General features: G+C 40.9%; 2 protein-coding genes across 2 annotated transcripts; both read right to left on the bottom strand.

The window, feature by feature from the left end:
- Positions 1–813: 813 nt before the first annotated feature.
- On the bottom strand, positions 814–10,162 carry LOC142220826 (uncharacterized). Its single transcript, XM_075290188.1, has 2 exons — positions 9,680–10,162; positions 814–2,559 (listed from the first exon to the last, which is right to left on the bottom strand). The coding sequence occupies exon 2, from the start codon at positions 2,557–2,559 to the stop codon at positions 1,432–1,434; it is 1,128 nt and encodes a 375-aa protein (XP_075146303.1). The 5' UTR covers positions 9,680–10,162; the 3' UTR covers positions 814–1,431.
- Positions 2,747–8,074, bottom strand: LOC142235904 (uncharacterized). Its single transcript, XM_075307156.1, has one exon. The coding sequence runs from the start codon at positions 8,072–8,074 to the stop codon at positions 2,747–2,749; it is 5,328 nt and encodes a 1,775-aa protein (XP_075163271.1).
- Positions 10,163–14,044: the final 3,882 nt, after the last annotated feature.

The raw sequence follows: 14,044 nt of genomic DNA, 5'->3' as shown, positions 1-14,044 counted from the left end.
TGGCTATACTACTAATTGTACTCCTAGTGAAAAATTTCAACCAAATTCAGCCAAAAATCTGGCTTCTGGGGTCATATGAGTCCATATCGGGCGCAAGATATATATGGGTGCTATATCTAAATCTGAACCGATTTCAATCAAATTTAGCGCACTTGACTATACGACTAAGTGTTATGTTTGTACAAAATTTCAAGCAAATCGGTATAAAACTCTGGCTGCTGGGTCCATATTAGTGCATATCGGGTGAAAGATATATATGGGAGCTATATCTAAATCTGAACCGATTTCCTCCAAAATCAATAGGGTTCTATTCTGACCCAAATAAGGAACCTGTGCTAAATTTGAATTCGATTGGACTTTAATTGCGACCTAGACTTTGATCACAAAAATGTGTTCACAGACAGACGGACGGACGGACAGACGGACATGGTTATATCGACTCAGGGACCCACCTTGAGCATTATTGCCGAAGAAACCATGTGTCTATCTCGTCTCCTTCTGGGTGTTACAAACATATGCACTAACTTATAATACCCTGTTCCACAGTGTGGCGCAGGGTATAAATATAGGAAACATTTAAATCTGAAGCAATTTAAGGAAACTTCGCAAAAGTTTATTTATGATTTATAGCTCGATATATGTGTATTAGAAGTTTAGGAAAATTAGAGTCATTTTTACAACTTTTCGACTAAGCAGTGGCGATTTAACAAGGAAAATTTTGGTATTTTGACCATTTTTGTCGAAATCGGAAAAACTTATATATGGGAGCTGAATGCGTGGCATAAAAGTAGAAAAGAAATAAAAAGGCACTGGTTTAGAAGTTGAACCAAAATATTTGGGCTTTATTTAATCAATTATTGTTCGTCAAACAATATTTACCTTCGTAGAAGCGAGAGAGTCTCAAAAGTGAATGTCAAAAAGCTTGGATGTCGAAAGGCGGGGGTTGATGACATTTGACGTTAGAAAATGTCCTTATTTTCGTACCGAAAAGCAGAAAAAGTATAGACAAATTCTAACGGCGGGATTACACTTGAAAATGATTATATGATTTAACAAAAGCTAAGAAAACGGCATTTGAACTTAAACATTGCCGCCCGCCTTGCAACATCCTGCCATGTTGCAAAATTTAAAGTAATATTAATTATATGTTCAATTTAAATAATGAAAGTATACAGAATGTACATTTCAGTTAATAAAAAAAGGAGCATTTTATTTTAGTTCAATTCTGTTTTTTCTTGTTATGGTTTCCAATTCATGTTTCATTTTTTCAAAAACAAATTCATATTTACAAATGTGCTCGTCAAGCACGCGATCGTAAATGGACTCGTTAAGCCCGATCGATTTTTAAATTTCAAATAAATTTGACTCGGAAGAGCCGGGTGTCGAGGACTCGTTAAGTCGGAAGACAATGGAAGATTGTCTTACACCCAATTATATGTTGCATGGACCCGAAATAACCCACCCAAACATTGTGAGTTGGGCCCATGGGAAACCCGGGCTAGAATATGTTTGTGGCCTCATTATTTTGTGGTAGACCTCTGGACCAAGGACAATCGCTACATGTGAAGCTTGATAAAAATGCGGGTCAGCTAACTGTAGCCCGGCAAAGTGATCCTTTAGGGCAGGATTCACGGACTCCGAAGGAGAAGTTAGGTGGGTCAAATCCACAATTCTTGCCGATACCCCTAATCGTTGCGATGGGTCATGTGATGATGCGACTGAGACCTGACAGAACACTTCTGGACCCACTGCTACAGGACTTAGCCGAAGTTCCTCGGCCAATGACCGACAAATTAAACTAAGACCTGCGCAAGGGTCCAAAAGCGCCCGGACAGGAACTCGCCGATCATTCAACTCTAGCTGAATGACCATTGTCGGCCCGAGCGTAGCAACGGGCTGAATCGCCATTACGGATCGGGGAGCTGATGAAGTTGACGGCTGATAAGATCGGACAGAAGGGTCAGACGTAATATGCGGACGAATAGAGGATCTACCAGGTTTTGGAGGAACTCCGGATTTTTGTCTGGGAGCAGACTTTGTAGCAGGGCGGGACCGATCAGCGCTATTCTTTGCATGATTATGCAGCATGGTGTGATGGTCACCGTTACAGTGCTTACACCTGTGTAGACTGGGACAGTCACGAACAAAGTGTGTGGCGTCAAGGCAATTACCACAACATTTATGAAGCGCTACGGTACGCAGCCTTCGTTCAATGCGCATCGCCCTGAACTCTTTGCAATCACGTAAGTGATGCTTTGCCTTGCATATGACACATTCTCTTCTGCCACGTTGAATATTCGAACCCTGGTTCTTTCGAACTGGTGCCGAAAGGGGTGGCGAAGCCACAGATAATTCTCCTGGAGGAACTCCAGGAGCCGTCGTCAACGGATTTTTATTGGTGGAAAGGTCGGCCAGAGTGGCAGGATCAGCAGTCGTGCTGATGGTGGATACATCGGCCAGAGGTGCGATGGTTGGATCGATTTCCCGTTCCTCATCAGACATGGGGACGTCGTCCTCAAAATCAGGAAGGGTAGAGGCCATCTTTGCTATGTTTTCCATCTATGAAAATATAGAAAGATTTCGATGACGGAACGGAAAATCAAATTAACAAAATGGTCAGAATGACAAGAAACCGTAGGTCGCCTTACAACTTTCCGTCCTATAGCGATTCGAAACGCGGCCATCAAACCTAAGATTTTCACGCTAGCAAAATCCAGTGAGGACGCGAGTACAACGCAAAATGAACTTATTTTACCTCCGTAAGAGGCACAAGTTTAACTACGGGACGCCGTATAACGCCATTTTCGGTTTTAACATCCGCGACGCGGACTCGACCGTCAGTACCCGGATGAATATCAACAATACGACCTAACTTCCACGAAGTGGGGGGTAATTGCTCATGTCGAATGACAACTAAATCGTCCTTCTGCATATCCCGTTGAGGAAATTGCCATTTGTAGCGTTTATGCAAGCTCTTCAGATACTCGTCTTTCCACCGTAAACAGAACTGTTGAGTTAGAGCTTTCATCTTTCTGTATCTGTTAACAATATGCAAAGGCGATTCATCAATAACGGGCTCCGGAGGAGCGAGGATCGACGATCCAACCAAGAAATGACCTGGCGTGAGAGCCACTATATCATGCGGACTATCATTCACCGGACAAAGTGGACGAGAATTAAGGCAGGCCTCAATTCTAGCCAGAATGGTAGAAAGTTCTTCAAACGTGTATTTGAAGCCATTGGCGTGCTTTCGAAAATGAAGCTTAAAGCTCTTTACTGCGGCCTCCCAGAGACCGCCCATATGTGGAGCTCCCGCCGGAATGAATTGCCAAGACAACTGTTGATACAAATGTGCGGAGCACAACTTATCGCGGCTCTCGCGCAGCACAACCTTGAAATCCCGCTCAATTTCCCTAGATGCTCCAACGAAGTTGGTGCCGTTGTCGGAAAATATTGTTCCGGGACAACCACGGCGGGAGACAAATCGATAAAAAGCCGCCAAAAAGGATGTCGTCGACAAATCAGATGTAGCCTCTAAATGAATAGCTTTCGTAGAAAAGCAGACAAATACGCAAACATAACCTTTGGTTACCTTACAAGCGCGACCTGTAAAGGATTTGACCTCAAATGGGCCCGCGAAGTCCACACCAGTAGTGGCAAAAGGTCTAGAAAGTGTAGTACGCTCTGGTGGAAGCGCGGCCATAATCTGGGAGCAAGACCGCTTCCTGTCCAAAAGACAGCGCTTACAACCATTTATGGTCTTTCGTATCAAAGAAGTCAGGCGGGGAACCCAGTACTCAATCCTCAAAATGCGTAGCATCAATTGATTCCCCCCATGTATGGATATCAAATGGACGTACCTGGCCAAAAGAGCAGCAAACCGACTATTGTAGGGTACAATAATCGGATGACGCTCTGAATATGCCAGTGTAGGGGAACGTGCCAAGCGCCCGTTGAGCCTAAGCACGCCTGATTCATCCAAGAATGGATTAAGTGGCAACAAAGAACTTTTCGGACCAATAGGTTCCTTGCGTAACAAGGAAGCGTATTCCTCCGCATAATAAGCCTTTTGAGACAGTATAGCCAGACGTCGTCTCACGTTTTTAAGCTCCAAGCTCGTCAAAGCCGTGCTGCGATAAACGTGGTGACCCCTATGGGCAGGATGGGTCCTATGTAAAAATCGAAAGACATAAGACAGAACTCGTAAAGCCCTGTCCAAGGACGAAAATCTCTCTAACACATCCTCATAATTCGAAAAAAATGTGGTATGAACCTTGACAGCGCGCAACTCAACATCTGTATCAAGGGGGACGGAGTCCCGAATATCCCACTGAGACCGATCCTGGCGTAGCCAGTGTGGCCCATGCCACCAAAGTCGGGATCCAGCCAATTCCGAGGGGGTAACCCCCCGGCTACCCAAGTCAGCGGGATTTTCCTCAGAGCGTACATGACGCCAATTCTCACCACCTGTAATATCCTGAATCTTGCTAACACGATTGGCAACAAACGTAGTCCACGTAGATGGAGGTTTGCCGAGCCAGGAAAGGACGATCGTCGAATCCGTCCAACAAAATATTCCCTGAAGTTGTATATCAATCTCGTCGAGGATACTCTTTAGCAATTCGGAGGCCAAAACTGCTCCACACAACTCTAATCGGGGCAGAGACACAGACTTAAGCGGTGCGACTCTGGTCTTACAAGAAAGCAGATGAGTGCATATATCACCATTCGGAGTCAAAATACGAATGTATACCACCCCCGCGTATGCCTTCTCTGAGGCATCAGAAAAAACATGCAATTCTGCGCCACAATCAGGCGAATAGTTAACCCAACGCGGTATTTGAATCGAATTAACGTCGCGGTAACATTCGACAAACCTTCGCCATTCCCGTTCTGTCGTAGACAGAAGCGCATCATCCCAACCAATCTTGTCAGACCAGATCTGCTGCATTATCACCTTGGCAGTAACTATGATAGGGCCTAACCAACCTAGTGGATCAAACAGTTTCGCAATGGCAGATAAAGTATCGCGTTTCGTAAACCGAGACTTGTCCGGGAGCGGACTCATGTCAAAGTAGAATACGTCCAGCTGGGCGTTCCATCTTATACCAAGAGGCTTAGAACTGCTAGCTTCTACAAACGTGAGAAGCTCAGCATCAATCAAATGGCCCGTAGGGAGGCCCTCGAGAATGGTACGATCATTCGCAGTCCACTTTCGCAGCTCAAACTTGGCAGAAGATAGAGCGGCAATTAGCTGATCCCTAGACCTAATCGCAGTATGCAAATCATGGTAGCCCGTCAATACGTCGTCAACGTACATGCACCTCCGTAGGATGTGCGCAGCAAGAGGAAAGTCATTCTCCGTGTCGTCCGCCAATTGCAACAGTGTCCGTATGGCTAGAAATGGAGCACAATTTACTCCAAATGTTACAGTTTGTAACTCATAGTCCTGGATAATGTTTTGCGGAGAATCCCGAAATAGTATTCTCTGCAGACAGGTCTGAGACGGGTCAACTCGGATTTGGCGATACATCTGTGTGATGTCGCAATTGTACACGAATTTGTACAACCTCCATCTCAAAATGAGGAGGACCAAGTCAGTTTGTAGAGTCGGACCGACATGTAAAATGTCATTCAGGCTATTGCCGGTAGACGTCTTATTCGAGGCGTTGAAAACCACTCGAAGCTTAGTCGTCCTTTTGTCGGGGTTAATCACGGGGTGATGAGGTAGATAACAAACTGGGGCGTCTGTTGGCGTAGCCGAAACTGGCCTCATATGACCCAAATGTAAATATTCTCGTATGACGTCGTCATATACCGTCTTAATTTGTGGTTTTCGCAAGAGGGATGCCTCATTTCGAAGAAATTGTCTTAAGCAACCCGTCCTTGAATTTCCTAAATCGATTTGTCCACAGAAATCAGTTTTGAGCGGAAGTGTAACAATGTATCTTCCCTCAGAATCCCGTCTAGTCGTTCTCTTGTAATTGTCCTCGCAAAACTTATCTGATGCAGATAAGAGAGGGCGTCGGGGAATCTCCTCAAGTTCCCAAAATCGGAGAAGTGTCTCGTCAAGACCGTTTTCCTCGTGGAGGTCCACTGCAGTCGTGAAGACTGAAATATTCGAGGAAGGGATAGGACCCGTGACAACCCAGCCGAAGACTGTGTTTTGTGCTAGTAATGATCCCAAAATATTCGTTCGCGTACCCTCCAACACAATTTTCGGATAAAGATCCGCGCCCAAAAGCAGGTCAACAGGACGACAAACAAATAAATTGGGGTCAGCCAAACGTAGATTTGGCATACTAGACACAATGTCACGATCTAGAGAAAAGGATGGCAGGTTGCCGGAAATGTTCGGAAGAACATACGCTGTAGTCTCCAGTAGGAGCGACTCATCTAGTGGGGTACCAATGCAAAGTGAACAAAGTTCTCTCGACGTGATCGAAACACTTTGATTCACACCAGAAATTGTAGCCGAAGTCGAAGACGTACTCAGTCCAAGTCGGTTCCGCAATCCTTCCGTAATAAAGGATGATTCCGAAGCGGGATCTATTAAGGCCCTAGCAGGATACGTGATACCCTGGTGAACGATATTCACCATTGCAGTTCCTAATAATACATTTCCAGTACGCGAAGTGTGGAATACCTGTCTACTGGACGTCCCTGACACAATGCCTGTCGATGTAGAAGGTTCATTGGCATCCACTGGCACCGGTACGGGATTCCGTGAAACTGGTGCGGGAACGATAGGAGCAGTCCCGGGACCAGTCGATGTTTCCCTATGCAAAAGAGTGTGGTGTCTTCTACCACATTTACCGCAATCATATGCGCTGGGGCAATTAGCTGCAATATGTCTGCGGGACAGACAATTCATGCAGCACTGATGGCTCCTAATAATATTCATCCTCTCACGAACTGAAAGATTATGAAACCTAGAACACGTTCTGAGGTGATGATGTCGTCGACAGAGAACGCATAATCTGTCAGGAGAGGATTGGGAGGAAGGAGGCGTACTTGATGGGGAACGAGTCGTTTTCGCATTCGTGAAATGCGAGCGAATTCTTTTGTTGGCCGGAGGCCTGGCGTCAATGCCGCGGATATCGCGAAGACATGTCAATGTCTGGATTCTTTCCGTGAGAAAGAAGTCCAAATCTGACCAAGAAGACAAAGCAGACTTGTCCTTAATACTCTGTTCCCAAAGTGTAACAGTACATTTCGGCAACCTCTGAAGGCATAAAAAGACGAGGATGGGATCCCAATCGTCAGTGGCCACATCGTAGATGGACATTGTCGAAATGCATGTCGAGATACCACGTTGTAGTTTCTTCAGTCCTGAACTGGTCTCAGACTCCAAGACTGGCAAATCAAATAATAATTTGAGTTGGTGGTTCACCAAGAGGCGGGTATTATCATAAGTACCCTTTAGCGCCTTCCACGCAAGAGCGAAGCTTCTATGCGTGAGCGGAAACTTCGAAACCACATCGCGAGCTTCACCACTGGTTTTCTTGAGTAAATGACACAATTTTTCAATATCGCTAAGTCGGCTATTGTTAATGTATACCGCTGTGAAGAAATCTCTAAATGTCGGCCAATTGAGAAAATCGCCGTCAAAAACATCTATATCACAAGGCGGCAGATTGAGACTGTGGGAGGAACTATTGTCTCCCCTAGAGCTAACGGAAGAACTGTGTGAGTCATCGGACCTATGAGAAACATTCAAAAGTAATGTTTGGTCCTCCAACCGAGACGATTTAGCAGAATGCTTAGATGGTGCACGTAGTTCCTCCAATTTACGTTGAATCGACTCCATGACATTCAGATAACAATTATAAGCCACGTCATATTTGCTGTCAGCAGCGGCGACTGCCTCGGTTGCGTTGCTCTGTGTGGACACAAAGTCAAGACATTCGTCGAATAAGCTCTTAACTTTTTCCCACAAAGACTTAGCCTCGGAACCATGACATTCTAGTCTATAGGCGGTTAAATCATCGTCTCGCAAACTGTGAAACTTCGTTTCAAATCGGACTACTGCGTCAGTTGCTCTTGTGAAAGCAGTCAGTGGTGTAGTAGTCATTATGACCAAGTACTGTCAAAATTAAAGGGCGAAAAAATTGACACGTGATGTCCAAAACTATCGGAAAGAGTATAAATCGATCCAAAAAGCTACTTCGATTTGTCGTCGAACAAATGAAAACGCAGTTATTCCTCTCAGTGTATGCGAAAGTTGTATCGTCAACACACAATATTTTTCGCAGTGTACCGAAAGTACTAAAAATGTGAGTAAGGTAACGTGATTACCACAACAACACAAAAAATGAGATCAGAAAATTTCTCACAGTGTACGGAGTACAACCAATTTTTTACAGTGTATCGTCGATACACCAATTTCCTCACAGTGTATTGGAAATACCAGCTAAAATTAGCTCTGCAAGGTAAATTATAAGTATTTTAACTTTTTGTAAAAATTGGCGAAAAATTTCTCCAAGTGTATGAAAACACGTAAAGTTTCTTCCAGTGTATCGTAAATACAAGAAACCCTTTTTCGCGTGGCGAAATATATGCAAAATCTTTATTTGGAAAATATTACAATATTTTCCCAGTGTACCCTGTGTTCCAAAAGATTTTTGCAAGTGTATCGTGAATACAAAAAATATTTTCAGTGTATCGTAGAATACAAAGAATAATTTTTGCGTGGCGAATTATCGAAAAAATTGAAAACTTTATATATTACGAGAGAGTTTCTCTCAGTGTATATATTATCCAAAATTTCTCCCAGTGTACGTAGATACACAAAATTTGTGCAAGTGTATCGTGAATATCACTTGCCAAATGGAAAAATTACAAGACAATGAAAAGTCGTGAACTATAAATTGTAAAATGTCAACTTGACCGATTGTAGGGTGCACGGACTGTAAGATGCACACTACGAAACAGTAAGGTCCAACAACAACAATAATATATAAATAAAAAAGTTTCGTGGAAACTCAAATATGTCAGTATTACGATAATATAATATATAATAAATACTGTTATTTTATTGTTTGTATCGACCGACCGTAGGGTACACTACCACGTAACACGAACGATAATAGTAAACGACCGATATCCGTAGGAATCAACAATAAATACTTTTCTCAATTGAACCTGCAAAAAATTATTTTTATAATTTCGCGCCGTAAGCGACCCACGCTAATAAACCAACGTGTATGCAGTTCGAACGTATGTTGGATGTAACACCTGTGTGCGTACGTGTGTATAGCAAGTTGAACGGCAACTGTATAACACTTTACTATTGATGCCTATTGGCAAACCAATGCTTACAACCAATGCAATTGTTTTTGTTTTTTCTATGCAGATCGAAGATCAAAAAACCAAAAGAAAAACACAACAATGTATACGCAAACAAATGACAAAATACAGCGAAAATTAAATGCAACTTTGACGTACAATATTTGGACGAAAACAAAGTGGAATTAAACGCACTTTTCAACACTTTAATGACAATGTAACCGGGTATTAAAGACCGACGGATAATTTAATTTTTTCTCGTAGAGATTTAATGTACAACCGATATAATATACGAGTTGTAAAGCGACCGTAGGCGAGTGTTTATTTCTGTTTTATTTATATTTACACCGAAGGATATGCTCACTTTTTAATTATCACTGAAAGTACATACCTTGGTTGTTGATAATAAAAATATTTGTGTAATAAATTGAAAATGCCTCGTAGAGGATGGTGATCGTCGATCGTTTGTTGTTGTTGGTGATTGGCGTAGCCTTTGCCTTCGAAGAAGAAATAAAAAACACCGAATTAATACTTTCCAATAATTATTCGGCTCGAATGGACCAATGAATGCGTGGCATAAAAGTAGAAAAGAAATAAAAAGGCACTGGTTTAGAAGTTGAACCAAAATATTTGGGCTTTATTTAATCAATTATTGTTCGTCAAACAATATTTACCTTCGTAGAAGCGAGAGAGTCTCAAAAGTGAATGTCAAAAAGCTTGGATGTCGAAAGGCGGGGGTTGATGACATTTGACGTTAGAAAATGTCCTTATTTTCGTACCGAAAAGCAGAAAAAGTATAGACAAATTCTAACGGCGGGATTACACTTGAAAATGATTATATGATTTAACAAAAGCTAAGAAAACGGCATTTGAACTTAAACAGGAGCTATATCTAAATCTGAACCGATTTCAACCAAATTTGCACGCATAGCTACAATGCTAATTCTACTCCCTGTGCAAAATTTCAATTAAATCGGAGTAAAAGATTGGCTACTGTGGTCATATGAGTGTAAATCGGGCGAACGATTTATATGGGAACTATGTCTAAAACTGAACCGATTTCAATAAAATTTGGACTTGACTACACTACTAATTGTACTCCTAGTGCAAAATTTCAACCAAATTGAGGTAAAACTCTAGCTTCTGGGACCGTATTAGTTCATATCGGGCGAAAGATATATATGGGGGCTATATCTAAATCTGAACCGATTTCAATAAAATTTGGCACACTTGACTTCTCTACTAATTGTACTCATAATAAGAAAGATATATATGGGAGCTATAACTAAATCTGAACCGATTTCAATCAAATTTGGCACACTTGACTACACTACTAATTCTACTCCTAATAAGTCCATATCGGGCGAAATATATATATGGGAGCTATATCTAAATCTGAACCGATTTCTTCCAAAATCAATAGGGTTCTATTCTGAGCTAAAACACATACTTGTGCCAAATTTGAAGTCGATTGGACTAAAACTGCGACCTAGACTTTGATTACAAAAATGTGTTCACGGACAGACGGACATGGCAATTTCGACTCAGGAGCCCACCCTGAGCATATTTGCCAAAGACACCATGTGTCTGTCTCGTCTCGTTCTGGGTGTTGCAAACATATGCACTAACTTATAATACCCTGTACCACAGTGTGGCGCAGGGTATAAAAATCTATTGAAATAAATTTCCGACAAAAGTTTTTACATAAATACAATTTTGACAAAATTGTGGATAGAAATAAAATGTTGACAACATTTTTTATACTAACCACAAAAAATTTGGTAAAATTTTTTTTCAAATATTGGTAGATTATTTTAGGCACGAGTGGCAGCATTTTGGAGAGTAAGGTTGACCCTGTGATTCTTTTATGTATTTTTATACCCTGCGCCACACTGTGGAACAGGGTATTATAAGTTAGTGCATATGTTTGTAACACCCAGAAGGAGACGAGATAGACACATGGTGTCTTTGGCAATAAAGCTCAGGGTGGGACCCTGAGTCGATATAACCATGTCCGTCCGTCCGCCTGTCTGTGAACACATTTTTGTGATCAAAGTCTGGGTCGCAATTTAAGTCCAATCGCCTTCAAATTTGGCACATGTTCCTAATTTCGGTCAGAATATAACCCTATTGATTTTGGAAGATATCGGTTCAGATTTAGATATAGCTCCCATATATATCTTTCGCCCGATATGCACTAATATGGACCCAGCAGCCAGAGTTTTATACCGATTTGCTTGAAATTTTGTACAAACATAACACTTGGTCGTATAGTCAAGTGTGCAAAATTTGATTGAAATCGGTTCAGATTTAGATATAGCTCCCATATATATCTTTCGGGCGATATGGACTAATATGGTCTAAAAGCCAGAGTTTTGGCCCAATTTGGTTGAAATTTTGCACAGGAAGTAGATTTAGCATTGTAGCTATGCGTGCCAAATTTGGTTGAAATCGATTCAGATTTAGATATAGCTTCCATATATATCTTTCACCCGATATGCACTTATATGGACCCAGAAGCTAGAGTTTTATCCCGATTAGTTTGAAATTTTGCACAAGGAGTACAATTGGTAGTATAGTCATGTGTGCCAAATTTGATTGAAATCGGTTCAGATTTAGATATAGCTTCCATATATATTTTTCGCCCGATATGAACTTATATGGCCCCAGAAGCCAGAGTTTTGACCCAATTTGGTTGAAATTCTGCACTAGGAGTACAATTAGTAATAGAGTCATGTGTGCCAAATTTTATTGATATCGGTTCAGATTTAGATATAGCTCCCATATATATGTTTTTCTGATTTCGACAAAAATGGTGAAAATACCAACATTTTCCTTGTTAAATCGCCACTGCTTAGTCGAAAAGTTGTAAAAATGACTCTAATTTTCCTAAAATTCTAATACATATATATTGCGCGATAAAACATAAATAAACTTTTGCGAAGTTTCCTTAAAATTGCTTCAGATTTAAATGTTTCCCATATTTATACCCTGCGCCACACTGTGGAACAGGGTATTATAAGTTAGTGCATATGTTTGTAACACCCAGAAGGAGACGAGTTAGACACATGGTGTCTTTGGCAATAATACTTAGGGTGGGTCCCTGAGTCGATATAATCATGTCCGTCTGTCCATCCGTCCATCCGTCCGTCTATCTGTGAACACATTTTTGTGCTCAAAGTCTAGGTCGCAATTTAAGTCCAATCGCCTTCAAATTTGGCACATGTTCCTAATTTGGGTCAGAATAGAACCCTATTGATTTTGGAAGAAATCGGTTCAGATCTAGATATAGCTCCCATATATATCTTTCGCCCGATATGGAATTATATGGCCCCAGAAGCCAGATTTTTGGCCGAATTTGGTTGAAATTTTGCACTAGGAGTACAATTAGTAGTATAGTCAAGTGTGCAAAATTTGATTGAAATCGGTTCAGATTTAGATATAGCTCCCATATATATCTTTCGCCCGATATGGACTAATATGGTCCTAAAAGCCAGAGGTTTGGCCCAATTTGGTTGAAATTTTGCACAGGGAGTAGATTTAGCATTTCAGCTATGCGTGCCAAATTTGGTTGAAATTTATTCAGATTTAGATATAGCTCCCATATATATCTTTCGCCCGATATGCACTTATATGGACCCAGAAGCCAGAGTTTTATCCCGATTAGCTCGAAATATTGCACAAGGAGTACAATTGGTAGTATAGTCATGTGTGCCAAATTTGACTGAAATCGGTTCAGATTTAGATATAGCTTCCATATATATTTTTCGCCCGATATGGACTTATATGGCCCTAGAAGCCAGAGTTTTGGCACAATTTGGTTGAAATTTTGTACTAGGAGTACAATAGGTAATATAGTAAATTTGATTGAAGTCGGTTCAGATTTAGATATAGCTCCCATATATATATATTTTTCTGATTTCGACAAAAATGGTCAAAATACCAACATTTTCCTTGTAAAATCGCCACTGCTTAGTCGAAAAGTTGTAAAAATGTCTCTAATTTTCCTAAACTTCTAATACATATATATCGAGCGATAAATCATAAATAAACGTTTGCGAAGTTTCCTTAAAATTGCTTCAGATTTAAATGTTTCCCATACTTTTTTACTAAAATTGTATTCCACCATAGTGCATTACCCAAATTAAATTTTGAGTCCATAGATTTTGTAAAAGTCTATCAAATTCTGTCCAAATCGAGTGATATTTAAATGTATGTGTTTAGGACAAACCTTTATATATAGCACCCAACACATTTGACGGATGTGATATGGTAACGAAAATTTAGATCTACAAAGTGGTGCAGGGTATAATATAGTCGGCCCCGCCCGACTTTAGACTTTCCTTACTTGTTTTTTTTGTACTATTTATTTTTATAAATTTAGTCAATTATACAAAAAATTTGTAGTTTTTGGGTCATATATGGGCTAGCGACGTGATTCTTTATGAAATAAATAAATAATGTGTCAATCCACTCAAAACGGAGTTTTGCCGACTAAGGTGCAAAAATACAAAAGAGCCGCTTACGCGGAGCGTATGATGGGCTCAATCCGTCGTTTGAAGGGCGTAATTCATGCCAGACGTAGCCAATTTCAACACATCTAAACTGATTCTAAAATTCGATATTATTTTCGACATTTTGGCTTTTGAACAATAAAATTAAATCATATATAATAATATATTTTGAACAATAATATTAAATAGTATAGGGCTTTACTTTGTTGCATTGCAGATTAGCCACCCTGATATGTAAATCT

The sequence above is a fragment of the Haematobia irritans genome, chromosome 1, assembly GCF_050003625.1.
Source record: "Haematobia irritans isolate KBUSLIRL chromosome 1, ASM5000362v1, whole genome shotgun sequence".
In the NCBI taxonomy this organism is placed as follows: Eukaryota; Metazoa; Arthropoda; class Insecta; order Diptera; family Muscidae; genus Haematobia; species Haematobia irritans.
This window is presented reverse-complemented; position numbering and strand designations above follow the sequence as displayed.

What these genes read in the sequence shown, in the direction of transcription:
- LOC142220826 (XM_075290188.1), bottom strand. Translation starts at nt 2,559, where the DNA reads ATGGAAAACATAGCAAAGATGGCCTCTACCCTTCCTGATTTTGAGGAC.
- LOC142235904 (XM_075307156.1), bottom strand. Translation starts at nt 8,074, where the DNA reads ATGACTACTACACCACTGACTGCTTTCACAAGAGCAACTGACGCAGTA.